This window comes from Podarcis bocagei (genome assembly GCF_964188305.1).
Source record: "Podarcis bocagei genome assembly, chromosome: 7".
Lineage (NCBI taxonomy): Eukaryota > Metazoa > Chordata > Lepidosauria > Squamata > Lacertidae > Podarcis > Podarcis bocagei.
The window spans coordinates 40,494,528-40,516,403 of NC_138132.1; the positions used below are offsets into that span (position 1 = coordinate 40,494,528).

Consider the following 21,876-nt stretch of genomic DNA (forward strand, 5'->3'; position numbering starts at 1 on the left):
GTCCACAGTCTGAAAACCACATCAAGCTTTTCCATGTGCCTTCCTCTGCCCTCCACCCTACCTTTTATCTCCTGCTCCATTTTCATCTTTTTCTCTAGAATCTTGTGTGTGCAAACATGTGTGTCAAGTATCACATGGACTGCTAGGACTGGGGCACTGGCTGACTCTACAGATAGCAAAGACACAAGACTGGAAAAGGCCCCCAAGCAGAGTGCAGGGGGTGCACTGGCCTGCTGCCTGTTGTGGGAAGATCAATGTGGCAGGATCAGTCCCAACATGCCCCACACCCACCAATACTCTGCCCAACAATAGATTTGTGGGGAGTTGTTCCAGAGAGGTATCCCCCTCTCCTACCACCACCACCAAGAAAGCAGTATGTGTTGGTTGGTGTGTGTAGTCAGAGGATGCCACCAGAGGGCGCCTTGTGTGTGTGGAATCCTCCCAGGGGTCAGCAACCTTTTTCAGCCGTGGACTCGGGGGGGGGGGGAATGAATGGATTCCTATGCCCCACAAATAACCCAGAAATGCATTTTAAATAAAAGCACACATTCTACTCATGTCAAAACACCAGGCAAACCCCACAAATAACCCAGAGATGCATTTTTAAAAAAGGACATATTCTACTCTTGTAAAAACACGCTGATTCCCGGACTGTCCGCAGGCCGGATTTAGAAGGCAATTGGGCCGCATTCGGCCCACAGGCCTTAAGTTGTCTACCCATGCCTCATCCCCAAACTGAAAACAACTGTCCCCAGAGGGAATGTGGAGAGCTCTGGCAGATATGGAGTAGGGCTAAGCCAAAAGAGGGATGCAGCCTTAAGGAATAGCACAAGTGGGCAAGCTGTGAATGCAGAACATGACTCCCTGCATGCCGCAATTCAGACATAACTGCATTGGAACAAAGATCGCTAATGCAACCAACTCCAAAGCGAGAGCTAGTGCAGAACATTGCCTCACACCCCAATAAAAGTGACTGCCTTTTGCCAATTTCCAAGAAAGGCTTTTGAGGGGCTCATGGTGGTGAGAAATGCAGTAGCCTATGGCTGTTTCTTCTGCTTCAGTGCGGCCTCTCCCACGTCCGTTCAGATGATTGGCTTTGTTGTTCCTCACCCCCTCTCCCAGGTCAGGCCTGGTCGGTTCTAGTCTGGACCAGATTCTGAATAAATGTAAGCAGGCCAAAGCCTGTCAGAAACCAAGTAAGGAGTGCTGAGCAGGGCTTAGGTCTCCATGAATGCCATCTTGGTTGCCAGACTGTAGTGGGTATTTTGGGCAGATGGGAGTGCATTCTGTAGCATATGTGGAGAGTCCACATATTATTCCACTTTATTAATTGTTCTGTAACGCTTTCCCAAAGGGACACGGGTGGCGCTGTGGGTTACACCACAGAGCCTAGGACTTGCCGATCAGAAGGTCAGCGGTTCGAATCCCCGTGATGGGGTGAGCTCCTGTTGTTTGGTCCCTGCTCCTGCTGACCTAGCAGTTCAAAAGCACGTCAATGTGCAAGTAGATAAATAGGTACCGCTCCGGTGGGAAGGTAAACGGCATTTCTGTGCACTGCTCTGGTTCACCAGAAGCGGCTTAGTCATGCTGGCCACATGACCCGGAAGCTGTACGCCAGCTCCCTCAGCCAATAAAGCGAGATGAGTGCCGCAACCCCAGAGTCAGTCACGACTGGACCTAATGGTCAGAGGTCCCTTTACCTTTAACGCTTTCCCAAGTGTTGCTTTGGTATTGTTGTCTAGAGGGCAGCACTGCAAAAGTAGATCAGGAATGTCCCCACTCAGAACAGTTGTGTCACAAAATTTCCACAAAAGCTACAGGGCGTACTGAGCAGTCTGCCCAGCTCAAAACTTTTGTAGGAGCAAACACCACTGAAAGTGTGATCGCATATACCGCTCTGCCCCCACCCTGAACACAATACAGCCCATAAATGTAGAGTTTAAAGGACACGGGGGGGGGGTCCATAATCTCCCAGCCAATGGCTGGCCTTTACAGCCTGAGACAGCATCCCACACAAAAGACTAATAAAACACAGCCTACAAGAGAAAGTGTCTTCATGAAAGAACTCTGCATATCCTTGGTATGTCCAGTCCTGTGCTCACAATACTGGTCCCACTGCAGACATGCAGAGAACTCCAAGGCCAGCCCCCAAGGGGGGGGGGGTTGTGGGCTGAAAAGAAGAGCAGATGCCAAGAGTCTGATGCCTGCCACTTTGAACAGAGCAGGCTGAGCAAGGGATGTGTTCAGGCTCCCTCATTAGACATGCATTTCCAGCTGGGCCTGGAAAATCATCTGCAAGCCCAGGCTGCATCTGCAACTCTGATGCTCCCTGTCTCCAGTTTCCGTGGCACAAAAGAGGTAAGAATCACAGAGTTGTAAGGGATCTTGAGGGTCATCAAATCCAACCCACTGCAATGCAGTAATCACAGCTAAATAATTCCTGACAGATGGCCACCCAACCTCTGTTTAAAAAGCTCCAGTGAAGGAGAGTCCACTACCTTCCAAGGCAGCCTGTTTCTCTGTTGGACAGCTCTTACTGTTAGACCATTTTTCCTAATGTTTAGTTGGAAGGAGGAGGAGGAGGAAGGTGAAGAGGATGTGAGGCCAGCAGCCCTTAGAGTATCAGTTTAACACAGAAGCAGGATCAACAAGTCAGCACAGGGACAGTCTAGGAAGTTTTGTGGTCCCCATCCTCTCCTTTTACTCATGCAGATACACCAGCATACAGTGCAAACAGAGTTCCACGCTGATACTTCCCCAAAAGGCCTCCTTATATTTTTACTTATTAAGACAATGCTTGGCTAGGAAACATTTTTAGTATCTATATACTTGGTGCAAAAGAAAGCGCCGATAGCCTGCCCTGAGCCTTTAATGTTGAGACAGAGGGAACACCTGCGGACCTCCAGAAGTTGTTGGGCTGCAGCCCCCACCCTCATCTCTGATCATTGGCCATGCAACATCTGGAGGGTCACAAGTTCCCCACCCCTAATTTCATGGGAGAGCATTTTCTATCAGTCAAAGTTGGGGTGATTGTTCCTGGGTGCCAGCTGCTCCTCCCTCTTTGCCTTCCCTCATCACAGATGAGAAATTGACCAGCCAAGAAAAAAGGCAAGAGTTTGGGGGGAGGGAGTGGGGGGAGGCCTTCCCGCATCCTGGGTGAACTCTACACTCCCCCAAAGACAACAAGCACCTCTGCTTCCTATTTGGGTTAACTTTGCATGGGAGGCTGCATCTCCTTTCTTTTCTTCTCCCTGCTACTGACACCCCCAAGCAGCTAAGAGAGAAAAACAGTATCCCCTCAGAAATGAACCTCCTGCAAGACAAAGGAAAGAAGCTCCAGCATACCTTCATCCTTCTGCCTCTTGGCTCTGTAGCACAGGGTGAACCACCAAAAGTGTAAAGCCCAATGGAAGTCCTGCTCTTGTCTCCTCTGCAGCCAAAGCCAAACCCAGTCCCAAAAGTAACCAATGAGGGGGCTCCAGTCAAAGAGCCAGCCTATTCACAGGCAAATGCTCCCTGCTGAAGTGCCAGATGGAAGAAGGGGGCAGGTGGGGGTGCTGGAGAGAAGGGTTGGAGTCAGCACAAGAGTGGGGGGAGGAGGAGAGGCTCCATGGCCTGTGAGGGACAGCTCTCCATTACTGCTCCTAAGCAAAAAAGCTCTTACAGAGACAGGCACCAAAACAACCCAAACACCCCCAGCCCACCTCCTCTCAGGGGTGCCTGGTGCTCTTTTGTCCTTGCTTATAGGAGATACACAGTCTCCCATTCTTTTCAGGAAATTAGAATAACCTACCCCAACCTGAGGCATTTGAACTACTTGCTGACCAGTGTTGGCTTGTACAGGTGAATGAGTCGCCACAGATCAAACTTTACTGGCAGGACTCAAATGCCATCACTTTCAACAAAGGCAGTTAGTTCACACATTCAGCCAAGAGGAATCAAGCCTCCGTGAGTGACATATGCGTTTCCATGGCTGGAATTAGGAACTATGGAATGTAACCTGTGATTCTTTGGCAAAGAATGTTGCTTTTTCTTTTTTAAGTATAGAAAGCAAGACTGTTTTCTGAGAAGCCTCAACGCCACCCAGCCACTTGCCAAGACACAGAATATGACCTCTTGTCCCAAATCTCTCTTGAAGCAGGGAAGGGGTGTCAGCTGCCTGACTTTTGTTCAACCTGTTGGAAGGGCTGGGATGCAACTCAGCTTGTATTAAGGCCAGTAAGATGGCATGGGTATGGGTTCATCCACACTTCTGCTTGTCCTGTGTCTCAAAAGTCCAAGTGATTTTCTGATTGTCTCCGGCTTTCTAGGCAAAGGCCAAGCGGTTTTGCCTTTGTCCTGCCTCATTCCAAACCCACTCTTTCCTGCCTCAGTCCAAACCCACTCTTTCACACAAAATTGGAACAAACAACAATGTGCAGAAAACCCAATTGCCCTTTGTTCTGATTCAGTGCTAAACCACAAGTTTTTGCAGGGGAAAGTGGCAGGGCAAAGTAAGTGTGAATGAGCCCTTAGGAAAGAGTTCCTAATTCTAGCTAGCAAGCATGCATTTCCTATAATAAACATAGCTCTCTTATTTTCATACTCAAAGTCTCACTGTGATTGCTTTCAGGCTAAAAAGCATCCAAACAAGGATCCATGACTAAGCTCAACTTCTGCTGTGGCATATAAATGCATGGCAGTGAATCTGAACAGAAGTTACATTAGGGGACATCTGTCTCCCTCTACAGAACTCACCTGGTCAAAGAATTCATACAGCTTGATGGTCTGGCCTATCCGGCTCCTGCTGGCCTCCAGCTGGCTGCAGAACCTCTGGAACTGGGTTCTGTACATCTGCAACTTGACACGACACCCTGCGTGCAGCTCAGCGGAGGAAGCATCTTCCCACTTGTCCATCTCTCTCAGAGATTCCCAACCCCTTCGGCAATATTCCTGGAAACAAAGCCCAACAGCAAATCATTGCATCGCCTCTGGCGGATACATGCAGCTTCTCCTGGTGTTGCAAAGATCCTGAAGGCTGATTAAGCTGACTATTCCAATGTGGTCCTGGGACCTTTCTTGGCATGAGGACCAGCCCTGGTCATATAGACCTGCCTGGTGGAATCATCATGACTCACCGACCTCTGGAAAGGCTGTAAAATGTGGCCAAAGACCAGGTGGGTTGAGCTGAGGGGGTCTCAACATGGGACAGAGATGCATGAAAGTGGCCTTTCCAGACTACAACTCCCAACAGCCCTAGATGTCCAAGATCAGGGATGATGGAAGTTGTAGTCCTGAAGATCAGGGGAGCACTATGGGCCCTTTGCCTAGCAATGTGCATGTGTGTGGAGGATTGGGGGTACATGACAAAGAAAAATAAGAGGCAGCCAGTGTATATGCCACAGCACTGCAGGCAAGAAATGTTCCTGCCAAAATCCATCTCATCTTTCCTCCTCACAAGAAGCTAAGCCACCCAGGCATAGGGCTTGCAAATGCAGGGGAAACCTCCATTCCTGAATAGAGACGAGAGCTGTCCCCAAGACATTTTTCACTGTCTCGCTTGCTCTGTTCTCCTAGTGCTGGCTTGGCTGCCCCACAGCTCCAAGTTCTGCTGCACTTCAGCCCCAGTTCCTAGTATCCCCGCTAGGGGGAAGTCTTTTGAAGGTTTCAATCCCTCCTTAACGTACAGTACTTCTCATTTCCCTTTCAGAAGACTATTTGCAAGTATTCGATAGCTGATTTGTTTCTTGCTCTCAGGGGTTAATGTTGGAGAGACAAGTTACTAAGGGTGTAAGGTAAAAAGGTAAAGGACCCCTGAATGGTTAAGTCCAGTCAAAGGCGACTAAGGGTGTAACTGGCCTGCTCTAACAGTAGGTGGTGATGTAACCTCTCTTGTCACTTGGCTAGAGTGCATAGTTTCCTCTATATTGTTCAAATGTCCTCTTTAACGTCTTATTACGGTTTCTTCTGCTGAATCTAGCTGTGCAGCATTGCTTACCATTGCTTGCACAGCTGCTTACTCTTACTGTATTTTTTTCTCCGTTCTACTAGAAGTTAGAATGTTTGTCAAAATTTCATGACATCACAACAGCCCTTTTAACTGCTGCCAAGAGTCTTCAGTGCCATCGCAAGCAAAATCTCTAAGCACATTGCAATACAGACTGGAATAAGGGAGGGGAAATAGTGTCCTGCAACTTCCACTCCAACACTGTTGCAAGGGAAAAAAGATGAGTCCTGAGCAGCAATGGAGAAGAAATTTGATTCAGTTGACATTTAAAGCCAAATCAATCATATTTGCAGTTTCCAAAATGTTATGAGAATTGAAACACAGAACAATCCTTTGAAATTCATGCTTATCCAAATATTGTGCTGCTGTTCTCCAATCAATGTTTACATATATGCATATATGAGGAGAAAGGGCACATAAATGTGGACTATATTAGTAAAAAGTAAAATACAAAAGGGCATTTTGTTAAAAGAAATCGCTCACAAAAATGTGTGCATTAGTCTAAACTGCATTTAATAATGTATTTATTAGGATATATTTGCACTAAATGCTGAAGAATGTCCATTAATATTTTTTAATGCAAATTGCTGCAGAAATGTGGAGAACTGAATCTGAGATTGGAAAAATGAGAAAGTAAGGGCCTGTTCACACTTCCGTTTGCCCTGCGGTTTCTTAGAATTTGCATCAAATCAGTAACATGGCCAAAAGCTTTTCATTTATATACCAATGTAGAAATGAAGAAAAAAAACAACCCCAACCAAAATAAGCCATGCTTTTTATTACTGTGTTGGAACAAAAGAAAACCCCCTTTAAGACCAAATAGAAATTTGTTCCCCTTATGATCCAATCCTTTTCTGGGCACCTGAACAGAAAAAAACACTCATTTTCCCTTGTGGCACATTGTGCGAGTGTTCCTCTTTCGCCTCTTTCAGAGATGCCTCCTTGAAATAGCATGGAGGAAGACGTGGCATGGGAACCCAGAATCCCGCACAAAACTTGTGGCAGTACTAATCTGCACTGCGACAAGCAGAAGAACATGGAACAAATGGATGTGTGGATAAACCCTGAGAAAGCTAAAGTGGACAGATCTTTCCATCACTGGTTCTGAGGTATGTATGTGCACATATGCATACAAAAATCAGGAGACTCCCAGTCTCCAGTGAGGACCCACTGCAGTTGCCCATGCAGAGTCCTGCCTGCAGATCCTAAAGTTCACCAAGGCACAACCAATGTACAATGAAAGTTTTCTTTGAGCCAAGGTTCTTTAGGGCTTAGCCCCAGAACCTCTTTTCATGTCACTGCTCAGCCTTGGAATATGATATATTAATAAAAAAGTGTTTGCCTCTAAACAAAGCAGCCAGCCTGTGGATTTGTGCGGAGAGTGTCAGGAGAGGACTTACACTTGCAACGAGCTCAAAGTCCTGGAACTGCCTCTGTGCTTTAAGCAAGACCTCCAAAGAACCATCCAGCTCACTCAGCTCCGTGAGCCGTGTTTGACCAACATTCTCCATCCATCTGCTGACCTACAAGAGGCAAAAAGGTAGATCAAAGCCAAGAAGAAGCCTCTCCGCCTTCAGAGAGCAAAACCACACACTCCTGTTCCTGGAAAGAATGGGAGTCACCCCGCCCTTTGGTCTACTAGGGAATGAGTGGTGCCTCCTCCACCTCCCACTTAAGGGAATCTCCTCTCCTCTCAATCTTTTAGCCTTCTAGATTATTATTATTATTAAACTCTGCCATGTGATTCTGTGCTACTTTCAGATTTTGATCTCTTTCCGTGTTGTTTATTTTTATCCTGTTTTGTGTTGTAAGCTGCCTTGAGAACTTGGCTACTTAAAAATACTTAGAATGAATAAATCCATATGCTTGTAATGACAGAGGGTGGGCTCTGGAGCTCTTTGCTCAAAACTTTGAGTATGAGGTCTCTTGACTCCAGAGACTGGGACGGTGCAATTGTGGCACTTCGCCAAAAAAAAAAAAAAAAAAATGAGAGGCACAAATACAAGATGGGGGACACCTGGCTTGAGAGCAGTACATGTGAAAAGGATCTAGGAGTCTTGGTTGACCACAAACTTGACATGAGCCAACAGTGTGACGCGGCAGCTAAAAAAGCCAATGCAATTCTGGGCTGCATCAATAGGAGTATAGCATCTAGATCAAGGAAAGTAATAGTGCCACTGTATTCTGCTCTGGTCAGACCTCACCTGGAGTACTGTGTCCAGTTCTGGGCACCACAGTTCAAGAAGGACACTGACAAACTGGAACGTGTCCAGAGGAGGGCAATCAAAATGGTCAAAGGCCTGGAAACGATGCCTTATGAGGAACGGCTAAGGGAGCTGGGCATGTTTAGCCTGGAGAAGAGGAGGTTAAGGGGTGATATGATAGCCATGTTCAAATATATAAAAGGATGTCACATAGAGGAGGGAGAAAGGTTGTTTTCTGCTGCTCCAGAGAAGCGGACACGGAGCAATGGATCCAAACTACAAGAAAGAAGATTCCACCTAAACATTAGGAAGAACTTCCTGACAGTAAGAGCTGTTCGACAGTGGAATTTGCTGCCAAGGAGTGTGGTGGAGTCTCCTTCTTTGGAGGTCTTTAAGCAGAGGCTTGACAACCATATGTCAGGAGTGCTCTGATGGTGTTTCCTGCTTGGCAGGGGGTTGGACTTGATGGCCCTTGTGGTTTATTCCAACTCTATGATTCTATGATTCTATGATTCTACATTGCTCCTAGAGTTCCTAGATGCTGCTGCTCATGCTGCTAGCACAGTCCTTATATCATGGATGTTTTTGGGAACCTTACCTGCCAAGCCCAGGGAAAGGCCCTGTCCCACTGCTCTTCCAATAACAGAAAACATGAGTCCAAACTGGATGCAGGATGCACATCTATCTACTGACCTCTAAAATGCAAGCCTTTTTAACAAGTGGTGTTAACCTGCTCCAGTGATGGATCACAGCCAATCAACCTCAACCCCAGGCTACAAGACTGAGTGGCCAAAGGAGGTGAAAGAAACTCCCATTGGCCCAAGGCCTGCCAATCACCACTATTTCAGCCCCGTCAAGATTTAATTTCAGCCATCCCAGGTTCTGTTTAGTGGACGTTCTGCTTCACTGTCAACACCAACCCCTGAGCCCGACTGTGCATAGCTTTTGGCCAGCACAGCAGTTAAAAGGATTGGGTTGTAAATCCATCTGAGCTGCCAGAAAAATGTCAACAAACCTCCCGGAAGCTTTCTTCAAAGGCTCCAAAGTCTATCACCAACTCCAGGGCCTGGATGCGCTTGTTTGACATCATCACCAGCTGATGGATGCCCTCGTCCACTCCATTGTAAAACGCAACAGCTGCCTCCAGCGCATCTCTGAAAGGGAAGCATGGCCCAGGTATCATCAGCTGGAGTTCCAGTTTCTTACAACCTGCTACTGTGGGTACTGCTTAAATCCCTGAGATGCTGTGACTCAAACAAAGGCCCAAGATTCCAGGACATTGGAGGGTGATGGGGTGACAGAGGAGGGCACCAGCTCATTGCACAGCCATGTGGCAGGGCAGAGAACAGATGCCAATGTCCCACTGCCCTCCAAGAGCTTCACTTCCCTTCTGATCAGGATGCAGCAAGCAGCTGCTGGTGTCCTCTCTTCTGGTTGGATTTGTGGGAGTGGGAAAGGAAGCTCTCCTTGTGAATGGCTGCATGGCTTGCCAGGCTGCCTCAAAGTTCATTTCACACCCAGCAGCATCTCAGTCTGCTCTGGAAACATCTAAATATCTGAGAACTACTGCAGGTGGAGAAGGTAGTGTGGACACTTTTTGATTGCACTGCCAGAACTGCTACCACCCCCACCACCCATTACTCCTGCTGACAAGATGACTGGCAAGCTTGCACAGAGACCTATCCTGGTCCAGAAGCTCATCCAATCAATGAATTCATCTTCCCTTTTCACCCCAATCTGGGGCAAACACAGCCAACGGCTGCCTGTTCTGCTCTGTGCTGTGCAGGAGGCAGCAGTCACAGCCAGCCGAAAGGGGCCTTCCCTAGGCTGTGCTCAAAGCCTTGAAGAAGGATCTGGTAAGCGGAGCAGTGGGGCAAAAAGTTTAGGATGGCAGAGCGCCAGTATGCCTTGCCGCCTGTGCTGAGCTCAGTAAAGGAGGTTACCCCACACATACTTTCCAGATCAAATCACCAGATTCAAGCAGGCCTACAACAAAAAGGAGACGCTTGAAGTGGGTTTAGAGCGTCCCCCTCCCCACCGGAATCTGTTTTCCTTGGCCAATGTTACTTTGTAGGGGGGTGGGGGGAAGGTTCCAACAGCAAGTGCCAACAAATGTCTTGTGTGATTCCAGGGTAATTTTAGACTCCTGTGTCTGAAAGTTGCTTTTGGCAGGACTCCTTTTTGGAGATTTCCTTACCAGGCTGAAGGCTCTTTCTCTCAGTGAAGGGCTGGTGGGGGTGCTTGAGAAATAAGGAAACTGAACTCACTCAATTTCAAAAGGAAAATGCAGGCACTCTTAGCGGAAAGAGGAACAGTCTTCAAAGACAGCGTCTCAAATACGGGCCAGCAGGGGGCAAGCCCTTTGTCTTATCACCACTGGCCCTGGCAGGGAGAGCTCTCTGCCTCATGGAAGCTAGTCTTCAGAGTCTTCTGAGCCCACCCACAGTGCCTGAGCATGGCCACAGGCCCTTACAAGGCAAGCCACAGACTGGAAGGAGACCTTCCCAGGCTGAACCAGGTCAGAGCCAAGCAACAGGCAGAGCCAGGCCATGACTCTTGCAAAAGCATCAGAGGGAACTGGCAGCCTTAGGACAGCCCAGGTGGGAGTGCAGGCATACAAAGTAGGGGTGATCCAAGTGTTGGCAGAATGGCCTGGAACTCTCTTGAGGGCAGCAGGGTTGTTGCTGCACAGCTTGTTACTTGTCAGCTAAGTGGGGCTTCATCAGCTCTCTTGGGGTCTGAGCTGAAGGTGACTAACCAGGAGATTCCTGCATTGGAGGCTGGACTAGATGACCCCCAGGGTTCCTTTCAACTCTACAATTAAATGATTCTAAAACAAAGGCTGTTTTAAGGAGGAAGGGCAGGATATAAATTCAATAAATAAATTCAATAAATAAGGTTGCAGTGGATAGCTCGATTAAGATGTCAACCCAGTGTGCGGCCAACAGCGTGAAAAAGGGCTAATTCTATGCTAGGGATCATTATTAGGAAAGAGATTGGAACTAAAACTGCCAGCATAATAATGCCCCATTATGCAATCCTATGGTGCAACAACACCAGGAAGACTGTGTACATTTCTACTCACCTCACCCCCAAAAGGATATTATAGGGTGTGAAAAGGTTCAAAATGATCAAGAGGGTGGAGCAACTCCCTTATGAGGAAAGGTTACAGCCTTTGGCTTCTGGTTCACTTCCAGGCATCTCCTTCAGCAAAGGAATGTGGAGTCTCTGGTCCGAGGGCCAAATGTGGCCCTCCAGCGCCCCCCACTCACCCACAGGACTCTCTCTAGGCCACGCCCCTTCCTGAGCCACACCCACCAGTACTGCTTTTGCCTGAGTAGAATGAACTCATTTAATACTTCTTTCTTTGTCTGCATGATGTATGCATGAACAGAAACTAGATGGCGGTATAAAGGTAAAACAAATTCACCCCCATTGCTTTGTCCACTTTTGCCTCTAGTCCCACTCACCACTGTAATGTGGCCTCTGGAAGGCGACCCAGAAGGGAATGTGGCCCTCTGTCTGAAGAAGATTCCCCATCCCTGCTTTTGGATTCTGATTGCTGGAGGAAAGCCAACCAACTTCCATATGGAAGGGCTCTGAACTTCCGTTCAAGTGTCATGGAAAGTACCCCCAAAGGAAAGCCCAGGCTCATCGCTTGGGTCATTGGAGCTTGCTGATTGCAGACTCCCCAGAGCACTGCTGGAAAAGCGCATTGGTACAAAGAGCTGATTTGGTATTTGCAAACTTAAGAAAAGCCTGCTGGATCAGGCCAGTGGCATATCTAGGGCAGCATCCTGTTCTCACAGTGGCCAACCAGATGCCTGTGGGAATCTTGCAAACAAGACCTGAGTGCAACTGGAGTGGAGCTTTTCAACAGGCAGAAAGGTAAGGTAAACACAACAAACTGGTTCAACAGCAAGGCAAAGGCAGCCAGGAGCCAAGGTCTTTGTCATGAACCTGAGTAAATCAATAAAGGCAGGGTGACAAGGGACCCCAAAGTCTGTACATGTGATCCTCCCACAAGAGCCAGACGGGTAGGGGAGATGTATTTTGCATTACACTGTTACAGACACAAGAAGCAGCAGCCAATCCATCAAGCACTTTTTTTTTTGGCTAGTCCTATATACTGCTGAAAACCAATGCGTTTCCTCCCTGTCCCCCTGAGCAGGCATGATCCAGCCCTGCTAGTGAAAGCACATCAATAGAAGGACTGGTCTGTGCAGCCACATCCCAAGTTCAGAAGTATTCAAAGTACTGAATGTGAGACTAAGGGCTTATCCGCACTTCCTCCCCCTGCCCCCCGCTTTCCCTCAGGAAAACCCACAGTTTAGTGCTGAATTGGAACAAATGGCAATTGGATTTTCTACGGGTTGCTATTTATTCTGATTTAGCACTGAAGAGTGGTTTTCAGGGGGGGGGGGAGCAATGGGGCAAACACAAAACTGCTCGGACCTGTGCCTAGAAAGCACGGAACAAGCAGAAAACCACTCAAGCACATGCTTTCTAGGCATGGGAGAAGCAGACATGTGGACCAGCCCCAAGAGGGCATTTTTTCTGCTTGTGCAATTCAATGCAATTAGATTCTGCAGCCGTCACTTGAACAACATAGCACATTTTTGCCTCTCACACTTGTGCGTGCGCACAGCAAATCCCTGCCCAAATCTCCAGAGTCCAGATCAGCAGACCTGCTGCTGTGCTTCCAGACAGGCAGCTCTCCCTTCATCCTAACCTGGAGTCCCAGGGCAGAGGGAGAACCTCCAGCAGGCAGAACCAGAGGCTCTTCTCCTCCCACCCAAGGAAGCTGCAGAGGGAGCTAGGGCCTGCCTGGGAAGTGGTATGAAGAGCGTGCAAATGGAGCACCTCTATGCAAATAAACAAAAAGCATTCCATCATTGAATCATTCAAATATGTCACTCACAAAACAGTGTGACATGGTGGATAAAGGACTGGAGCTTGCATCCCTCCTTGCCCTTGGAGCTCACTGAAGAGCTACGGGCAAGTCATTCTCAGGCTAAGCTACCTCCTTCTAAAAGGGTTGTTGGGAGGATAAAACACCACGTATCATACTCTGAACTCCTCAGAGGGAAGGTTGGATAAGCATTAGATAGGAAAATAATTTAATATGTGTCATTGTTATTTATGGGCATCATTTAATTTTAATTTGGGGGCAGAATCTGAATTGTCAGAGCCCCTATGGCTTCATGCATTAGGGGGGCAGAGTGGCAGTTCTTGTGTGCTTGGGGGCCTTTCACAGCACACCCATCCTTCCTGCTTTTCTCCTGGCCACCCTCCCTCCCCACTCTCTGTTTCCCTGTAGACTCACCTGTAGTCCTCCGTCAGAGTAACACAGGACTCTTCTTTCCTCAGGCGAGCAAGAAGCGCCCCTCCTTCCAGCTGCAACCTGACCAGCCGTCTATCATCAAGAACAGTCTTCATTAATTGCCTGTAGCTCTTCAGCAAGGCATCAGCCTCCTGAGAAACCAAGAAAAGCACACAGACCCTGCTCAGGGCATTTACAATCAAATGTTTTTCTTAACCAGTATGAAAAGCAGCCTGAGAAAATTGACCACCCCTCACAAGTTCCTAAAAGTGACCTGGGAACAGAAGATAAGAATCCTCCCTCTTTGCTGAGGTATGATGATGATTTAGACCCAGTTGCTTTGCTCTGAGATCAATTGGTCCTTTTCCGTCCTTCCTGACACAATTAGGCGCTGCTCTGAGGCCGACAGGCAGCAAGAGGCACCCAAGTTTCACCCTGAAGCGATGACACAGCATGGCAGAGGGCACTGCATCCTTATATCCTGCTCTCTGCTGCAGTTGTGCTGCAAAGCCTGCTGGCCCGGCCAGGTCTTCAGGCACTCCAGGGTCTCCTCCCCAGCAAGCTGTCTCTCTGGGGCAAGAAAGGAGCACCGGGATGCCCAAGACTGACACACCATTCACTTCCCATAATACATTCTGGGCAACTGTTCTTTACTTCCTGGAGCGGACCTTCATTTCTGGCCATGGCGGCCAAACATAATAATGATACATTGGTGTGATTGTAAATGTTAATGTTTGTATCATTTACTCAGTGCTCCCCTCCTCTTGCTTACTCTCCAAACTCTTGAAACAGGTGGTGGTTGTTGCTCCAACAACTATAGATGGGAAGCAGAAGACTCACCTCCGCTTTCTCTGGCCAGCTGCTGGACTCCACAGCTTGGATGGCTTCCCTGAGGAAGGTGCCGGCATCTTCGCATCCATGCAGCAGGTGCTCCAGGCGCTGAAAGGCCAGCAAGCATAGAGTTGACTGACAGCCCACCTCCTTCCTTGAGGCTCTCAAACCAAGCAGTTTCCCCCTGGGTTAGGGAGGGGAACGCTGGGAGGCCCCAGAGACTGGTCTGGACTACGGCCAAAATGCTCATACCACCAAGCGGCAGCATTACTGGGCCCAGATGTGAGCATCACTCACTCACCATTCGAAAGCGCAGCCAGTCCTGATGGCAATATGGAAGGGCCCCGTCAAATTCTAGGGGCAGCTGCCCCCCCTCGATGTGCTTGTGGAGGGATTTCATGGAGGTGAGAAGTTCCCACTGAGGAGAAACAAACATGCAAGTGCAAAGCTGAGGCAAAGAGCCCTGTGCTAGGCCAATGGGCCAGCGAACTGGGCCCGGACTCTCCTGCTGGCCTTCACACCGATAACTCCCAGCTGTGCTGCGTCTTGGATAAGGCACTTGCAGGAGAGGTTCAGAGAGGAGAGAGATTAGGGCAACAAGAGAGGAAGATTGGAGGGTTCAGGACAGAGAAAAGAGAGGACTTTTTCATACAGCACCACCTAGCTTCACTCCCACAAAAGGGAGTGAAGATCAACAACCTGGCTAGCTTTATAAAGGAGGTACAACAAGCTCACAGAAGAGGGGGAAGCTATCAAGGGCTACCAGCCATGATGGCTATGTTCTGCCTCTACCTTTGGTCAGCAGTAGGGGATAGGGAGGGTCAGAGTGATTCTTAGTCACCATGGGTTAAAAACTTGTCCCAAGAGCCAAGGGATGTGTAGACACTCCTGGTGAGAGCCTGAGATTTTCCTTGGATGAAGGAGAAGTGCATGGAGTGAACACAGACTAACAAATCAAGGCGGGTGAAGGGTGGCTGCCACAGCCCAACCCCCAACAACAGAAACTCAAGATGACCAGCTAGTTGGTGGCAGCTCAGCAGAGCAGCACCAGAGGAGCTACCCAGGGTCAGGCATGAGTTACAAAAGGGAAGCAATGCCCTCAGGTTTCCCCTGGTGATGGCAAAGCACTCCTTATCTAGTCCAATTGATAATACAGTCATACCTCGGAAGTTGAACGCCTTGCGAGTTGAAAGTTTTGGCTCCTGAACACCACAAACCCAGAAGTGAGTGTTCCAGTTTGCAAACGTTCTTTGGAACCCGAACATCCAACGCGGGTTCCACAGCTTCCGATTGGCTGCAGGAGCTTTCTGCAGCCAATAAGAAACCGCGCCTTGGTTTCTGAACGTTTTGGAAGTTGAACGGACTTCCGGAACGGATTCCGTTCGACTTCTAAGGTACCTGTACTTGTTTGTTGTCTTCTGCTGCTCTCCCTTCTTTCCAGAGCCTCCTTGGCTTAAGGCTTAAGCCATTTCTCCTCTAGCACTGAGAATATCTCCCCGCCTTCCCCAGCCTCCTCGCCTAGTTTAATTGCTGTCTTCCCTTTCAGCTGACATATTGGCATGTTGATGCCTTCTGCTTGTCAGGTTTGCTCTCTCAACCTGAGAGGCTGGTTCCTTTCCACATGCTCAAGTCATGTGAAATCTAAATCATGCACAAAAGAGTCAGGTTGTCATCCTAAAAGAGGGAAACGTCATGAAAAGGGACTGGGCACAAAACACTTTTGTAATTTGAAACAAATATGTTCAGATCTGGAGCAAGTTGACATTCTTCACCCAAAATAATCCATACAAACAAAAACTATGATTGCATGCTTTATTCTGAACTTTTGGTTGCCACCAACTAAGTATTACACAGAGTAAACCAATTAAAATTAACAGACACAACTAACTTAAATCCATTAATTTCAATGGGTCTGTTCTGAGTTGAATGTAGCTGGAGAAAACCTTTTATATTTGGAGGACAGCAAGAGGCCACAGAGGAACAAATATCAATGCTGCAGCTGGACCAAAAGGACAACTTTTGAGCTTCTTTACCAGCTTTGAAATAAGCTGTTTTGTCTCAGCAGTATTATGGAGGTAATGTGAAATTAATTTGTGGGAAGGGAAGAGAGAGAATCCGAGCAGCCTTTTTGTTTTTCCTATAAAGCCCTGTTCTGATGTGCTTTTTGCATTTTGGGAAATTCAAAATGGCTACAACCATTAAAAATGTTTGGCTCTTTTTCTTCTCACTGGGAGGCAGCAGATAAATATCTACAGGAAAAAAACATTTTTACAGAAAAGTGGGCTGTTCCCCCCAGCAGTTCCTTTTATTTGAGTGGTGTAGTTAAATATCTATCCAAATAAAAGGTAGTCATTGAAGCAGGTTTGTTAAAAATATAAAGTCACAGTGTGCCAGCCCATGCAACCTGGAATGACACACCGACAGGTCCATCCAACATGTTTTCTAAAATCTCCCTGCAACTGAGCTTGGAAGCTAAATAAAGGAAAATAAAAGGAAGTTGAAATTCCTCCACATCCAAACTCTGCGCTAGATAAGACTACCCAGAATTTTGCAACATAGAATTGCAGAGGCAAACAAGCCTAAGAGTAAAAGAGTGAAGTGCTCAGAGATGAAAAAGGTGTGTGAATACCTTTCATACCTGTATAGAAGCTGGTTTTTCCAATCGAAAACTGATATCTTTCTCAACAAGCAACAAGGCCCCATGAATGCAGCGAGGCACAGCATCCTGAAAGAGCAGAAACAGAGATTGGAGGAGCCCCTGCTGTTGGCTTTGGCTCTGGTCCAAAGTCTCGCCTGGTCTTATGAGCAGCCGGGCAAGGATCTTTTCTTCGCTGTTTGCTTTGCACAGACTTTGCTCTGCCTTCCTACAAGCCATTCCATTTTTTAAAGTGAAAGAGACAAATTTGATGGCCTGATGGGCACTGCTACCCACTTGTTCTAACCAGGTTCCTCTGGTCACTCTTTAGGGTTGGGAAGAAGAGGAAAAACGAGTTGGGAGCAAAGGCCTCACCTGCAGAACAGCTAAAGCTTTAAAGAGAGCTGGGACTGGAGAGCATCGACGGGCATCTACCAGGATAGTTAGGCCCAAAGCCTGGCACTCGGGCCTGGAAGTCAAAAAGAAGAGAAGACTTCATTGCTGAGAATCCATACAAGCTATTCCAGAGCGCCCAACTCCAGACAATAGCCTCTCAGCAACAGCAGCCCTCAACAGCCCTCAACCCACTGGCCCTATTTCTTATACCACCAAGGGTGCTTCTAGACAGGTGGAACTTGGCACTACCCAATTATTGCCCTTCTCTTCCATGATACAAGTGGAATTGCAGCTGACTGTCCACATTGGTCCTCAGGGCTTTTATATGAGGAATGTTCATGGAGTGGGGGGAGAGAACCACTGCAAAAGGGCACTTTAAAATCATGCATAAGGGCATTTTTAATCTTCATTTTAAATAACTACACATTTTAATAAATAAATAAATAAATAAATGCACATTTAATTAAATAAGTGTCATTAAACATGGATTGTAATAGTAAATTATTGTAATTCTAAGGAAACTTAGAATTTAAAATTTAACTTAACACATCAAGAACTCTGAAGGATTTATTATTATTATTTACAAAACCCCACACAGCATAAATCTCTGGAACAGACCAACGTAGTTTCCTGTGTCTAGTGGACAACAGCAAGACAAGGATCATACTACTATGTACTGTTTACTCCATGAGAATTGCTCCTTGATAAGTATGTACAGGGTTGCAGCCTGAATTGGTTAGCTTTAAAGGTGCTGATAGGGGACCCAATAGATTTTCAGACCTATGGGAAAAAGTATTCCCTTCCCCCAGCTTCTTCACTTCTACACATTTCCTCCAAAATATGGAATAAGGTGGAGAGATATTAACTGGGCTAAGATCTGGGAGATCAGGATTAAATTTCCACTATTGAACCTTGAAGCAGTGAAATCTTTAACCTTACTGTCTTGTCAGCCTAACCTACCTCACAGGGTGGTGGTGGTGATGATGATGATGATAATAATGATAATGATGATAACAACAACAATATACCCTACCCATCTGCTTGGGTTTCCCCAGCCACTCTGGGCGACTTCCAGAACATATAAAAACATAATAAAATGTTAAAAACTTCCCCATGGGGAAATGGAGAATCATGAGTGCAACCTTGAGCTCCTTGGGAGGAAATGAGGCAATTAATGTAATAAAGAAGATCTCTAGCCTGTCAACCCCTGGCCGGAGGGTAGTGCTTAGGCAAGGTCTGAAGTTATATAAAAACAAGTAAGTCTTAAAATCAAAGAAAAAATAAAAAAGACACAACCAGGATTTTCTGGTCTGTGCACATTAGATTCTACATGCAGGTCTTTGGCAAATCCAGTGTGTGAGTTTCTGCTGGGACAGGCTTGCCTGGGTGGGCTGTCCAGGCACAGTGTCATCCATGCTCCTATACTATGTACTGTATAGGCTTTACATACTATGTTCTCATTTGAACAGTCCCTTGCAGCTTACTACTTTTTGTAGTGCCATTTAAAATTTGACAAAGCCCTTTATCATTTTTTTATCCTCTCAACTACCCAGTAAAGTAGGCCACAGTGCAATTTTAGCAAAACAACAACAAGAACAGTACTTCCATCTTGAAGGTTCATTAAGTTGCTGTGCTCAGGGCTTGATGGCCCCGATGCCTCCTGATTTTCAAAAGTATCTCTGCAAACAGCACACATGGAGAAGAAATGCAGCCCGCAGAACGGGAAACACTAGAAGGCCTACTGGTGTGATACATATATTGCGCAGTATTTCTTCCTGCTCTAGTCACTCTCTCCTTCTTCCCTTCCTCAGACATCCCACAAACCTGAGGACACTCCGTAAGTACAGGAGGAGGCGCATCAGCTCACTAGCATTGCAGTGTGGGTTTAGCCAAATTGTATTCCTCATTGTGATGATGACCACAGCATGTCCATACTTGTCTCTGGTGCCTGTGAATAAGGATGATTTGGTTAAATCTGGCGACGGGGCAGGAATTACAGTTATGCTCTTTCCACGCACAGGAAGCCCTTGGGAAATGTTGGCCATTGGCCATTCGCCTGGACAGGTAAAATGCAGGCAGACACACAGACTTTATTCTAATGAGATAACCTGTGGCTCCTAATCCTTTTAGTGGACAAAACACCTAGGAGGTTTCACCTTGGGCCTTTGATCCAAAAGGATGTCTCTGTTGGAACCCCAACACAGAAGATTCCCTGGGCTCTCTTCTAAACAAGACTAGCCTGACTTAGTGAGGTAGAAGGATGAAAGTGTGAAAGACGCTTGCTTTAAAAAAAAGGCAGTTCACAGTTCTTTCCTTCTTTTACTTGGGTTGGGTGCTTTTATTTGCAGGATTTTCATGCAAATGCAGTATGTGAAACACCATTTGAAAACTACAAGTAGTACTACTACCTAGTAATTAAGACTAGAGCCCAAAGACCGAAGACATGGACTACTGGTTTATTATCCAGTTAGTTAGTTACATCTGTCTCTTGCTTTTCTACCAAATGTTGCTCAAGAAAGCTAACTACAATAAAATGCAAAATAACAATAAAACATAAAAATAGCTGAAGTAAATCATTAACAGAACTTCCCCTCAAACCTGGAAACTTTTTTTGCCTCCTGCTATTCCCTTCCAATCACTCTTTAATATCTTTTTAAAAATATATATTCTGCCACCCTAAGGCGCTGATTAGCTTAAACAAATACATGGTTATTTAACGTAACATAAATAAAATCAATACAAGAACCTGCCTTCACCTGTTGCCTCCAGCCCAGCAAGGGCCACCCAGTCTAGCAGCTGCTATTGTAAGCCTCAAACCTCAGTTGGCTTTTCTCCTCCCCACCTTTAAAAAGGAGTCTTAAGCATGCAAAACCATATCCACTCATTCACTGAAGACCCACTCACGACTGCAATATTCAATGAATGAACAGAAGAATGAATGAATACCAAAAAACAAACACATTTTGAAAACCTGTATCCTAGAAGCAGAATTTGTTAACAAAGACAAATGCAAACCTGCATACCAGTATTTAGGTCCTTAGGGCAGAATTTGGCATCTGTGGACATACAATGAACAGAGTGCTGTCAATGAAGACCCCACTCAAGCATTAGAGTGGTCCTCTGAAAGCTCCATTTCCCCCCCACATCTTCAAAACAAGCAAGCAATCTCAGCATGTGTTGGAGAGGCTACAGAACCAATGTGGGAAAGGGTTTGACAGTCAGCCACCATGCTTTGGGAATCCTGCTGTGTCAAGTCACACTGGCCCTCAGGCAAAGGCAGTGAGCAGCTCATAGCAGCCCCATCAGTGCAGGTAGTCTTGCCTCTTTCACTTTGAGATGGGCAATGTTTCGTGTCTGCTGTAAGCACTACAAGCCAAAGGAGAAGCATAGAATGATCTGGTCTATAAGGTAAACATTAAGCTTCACTCAGGCACACACACAACCCTTCTCCACCTGCTGCCTTTTTGCAAAGGCAAAAGAATTTCAGCAACAGTCCATGAAGAGCCATGCTTATTACCTGGCAGGCAGGCAACTCCACTCCTAAGCACCTCCCAGTTTACATCCTTCATGGAAGTGGGGACAGTTTGCTGACTTCCACCAGATGGAACGAAGGGATATTCTTGGTGTGTGGCCACTGCTGACCCTTCTTCCCAGATAGATCCATGATCAGCTGGCACCAGCCTAACTTGGTCACCTCCTCTGCTGAATTCTTCTACCCATTTCAATGAGGCTTCTGTAAAAGAAAAAGTGATGCTAGAAGAATAGATCTATCACCAACTTTGTGTTGGGTATTTGGCCGTGAAGCTTGGGTTATAAAATTGTTCCTCTTAAGGCCTCTTTTGCATAGGAGAATCAGGAGAAGAAGGAAGGGTTGGTTTGGCAGGTTTGCTTGCCTGCCTTCATTTTCACTGTGCAACTACAGCCCATGCTGTTGCAGATGCACATAGAGACCCGTGTCACCATTGCCAAATAAATTCAGAGAAAATTGGTTTATTTATTAAACTGCAACAGTTAAAAATAAAGCAAATATAATAAACACAAATATACCCAATTATAGTGTGTTTAAAAGCCACTACTCCACACACCTGCTTATTCATAGCCATTGAACATCAGCCCAAAGAGGGGAGGGTAGTAACAGCTCCCATGGGAAATATACCAGCTGAGACCTAGAGAAACAACACAGGACCAAATTCAAGACGGGCAGGTTTCTAATCTGACTGCACCATTTTCCTGATCTAAATGCCCCCTAACTGAAGCTGTCCTGTAGGGGGATATAGGTGCCTAGGATAAAAGCAGCTTCAGGGTTGGGGAGGCAATTTAGATTGGAAAAACAGCACAGAAGGAAAGGGTTAAATGTCTCCTGTCCAAGTGCTAATCCCCATTTATCCAATTTGTGAGGCTCTATGTCTGCATTGAAGACAGGGGTGCCCGGCGTGCTCTGGTCCATGGAGTCACGAAGAGTTCGGACACGACTAAACGACTAAACAACAACGTCTGCATT

At 46.7% G+C, this 21,876-nt stretch overlaps 1 protein-coding gene and 1 long non-coding RNA gene across 6 annotated transcripts in view; both read right to left on the minus strand.

Moving 5' to 3' along the window:
• The window catches only part of PLEKHG4 (pleckstrin homology and RhoGEF domain containing G4), a 51,511-nt gene that overhangs the window by 8,132 nt on the left and 21,503 nt on the right, over positions 1-21,876 (minus strand). For all 5 annotated transcript variants that reach the window (XM_081203408.1, XM_081203409.1, XM_081203410.1 and 2 more), the window contains exons 4-13: positions 20,893-21,108; positions 19,200-19,323; positions 17,355-17,448; positions 16,983-17,069; positions 14,646-14,762; positions 14,354-14,452; positions 13,517-13,665; positions 9,206-9,344; positions 7,387-7,509; positions 4,738-4,932 (exon numbers count right to left, since the gene is read on the minus strand). In XM_081203408.1, coding sequence (XP_081059534.1) covers positions 4,738-4,932; positions 7,387-7,509; positions 9,206-9,344; positions 13,517-13,665; positions 14,354-14,452; positions 14,646-14,762; positions 16,983-17,069; positions 17,355-17,448; positions 19,200-19,323; positions 20,893-21,108 — 1,343 coding nt within the window. The remainder of the gene's footprint in view (positions 1-4,737; positions 4,933-7,386; positions 7,510-9,205; positions 9,345-13,516; positions 13,666-14,353; positions 14,453-14,645; positions 14,763-16,982; positions 17,070-17,354; positions 17,449-19,199; positions 19,324-20,892; positions 21,109-21,876) is intronic.
• LOC308592151 lies at positions 19,665-20,281 on the minus strand. The gene is made up of 2 exons (XR_014010399.1): positions 20,099-20,281; positions 19,665-20,059 (listed from the first exon to the last, which is right to left on the minus strand). It is a non-coding gene; the product is annotated as an uncharacterized lncRNA (long non-coding RNA).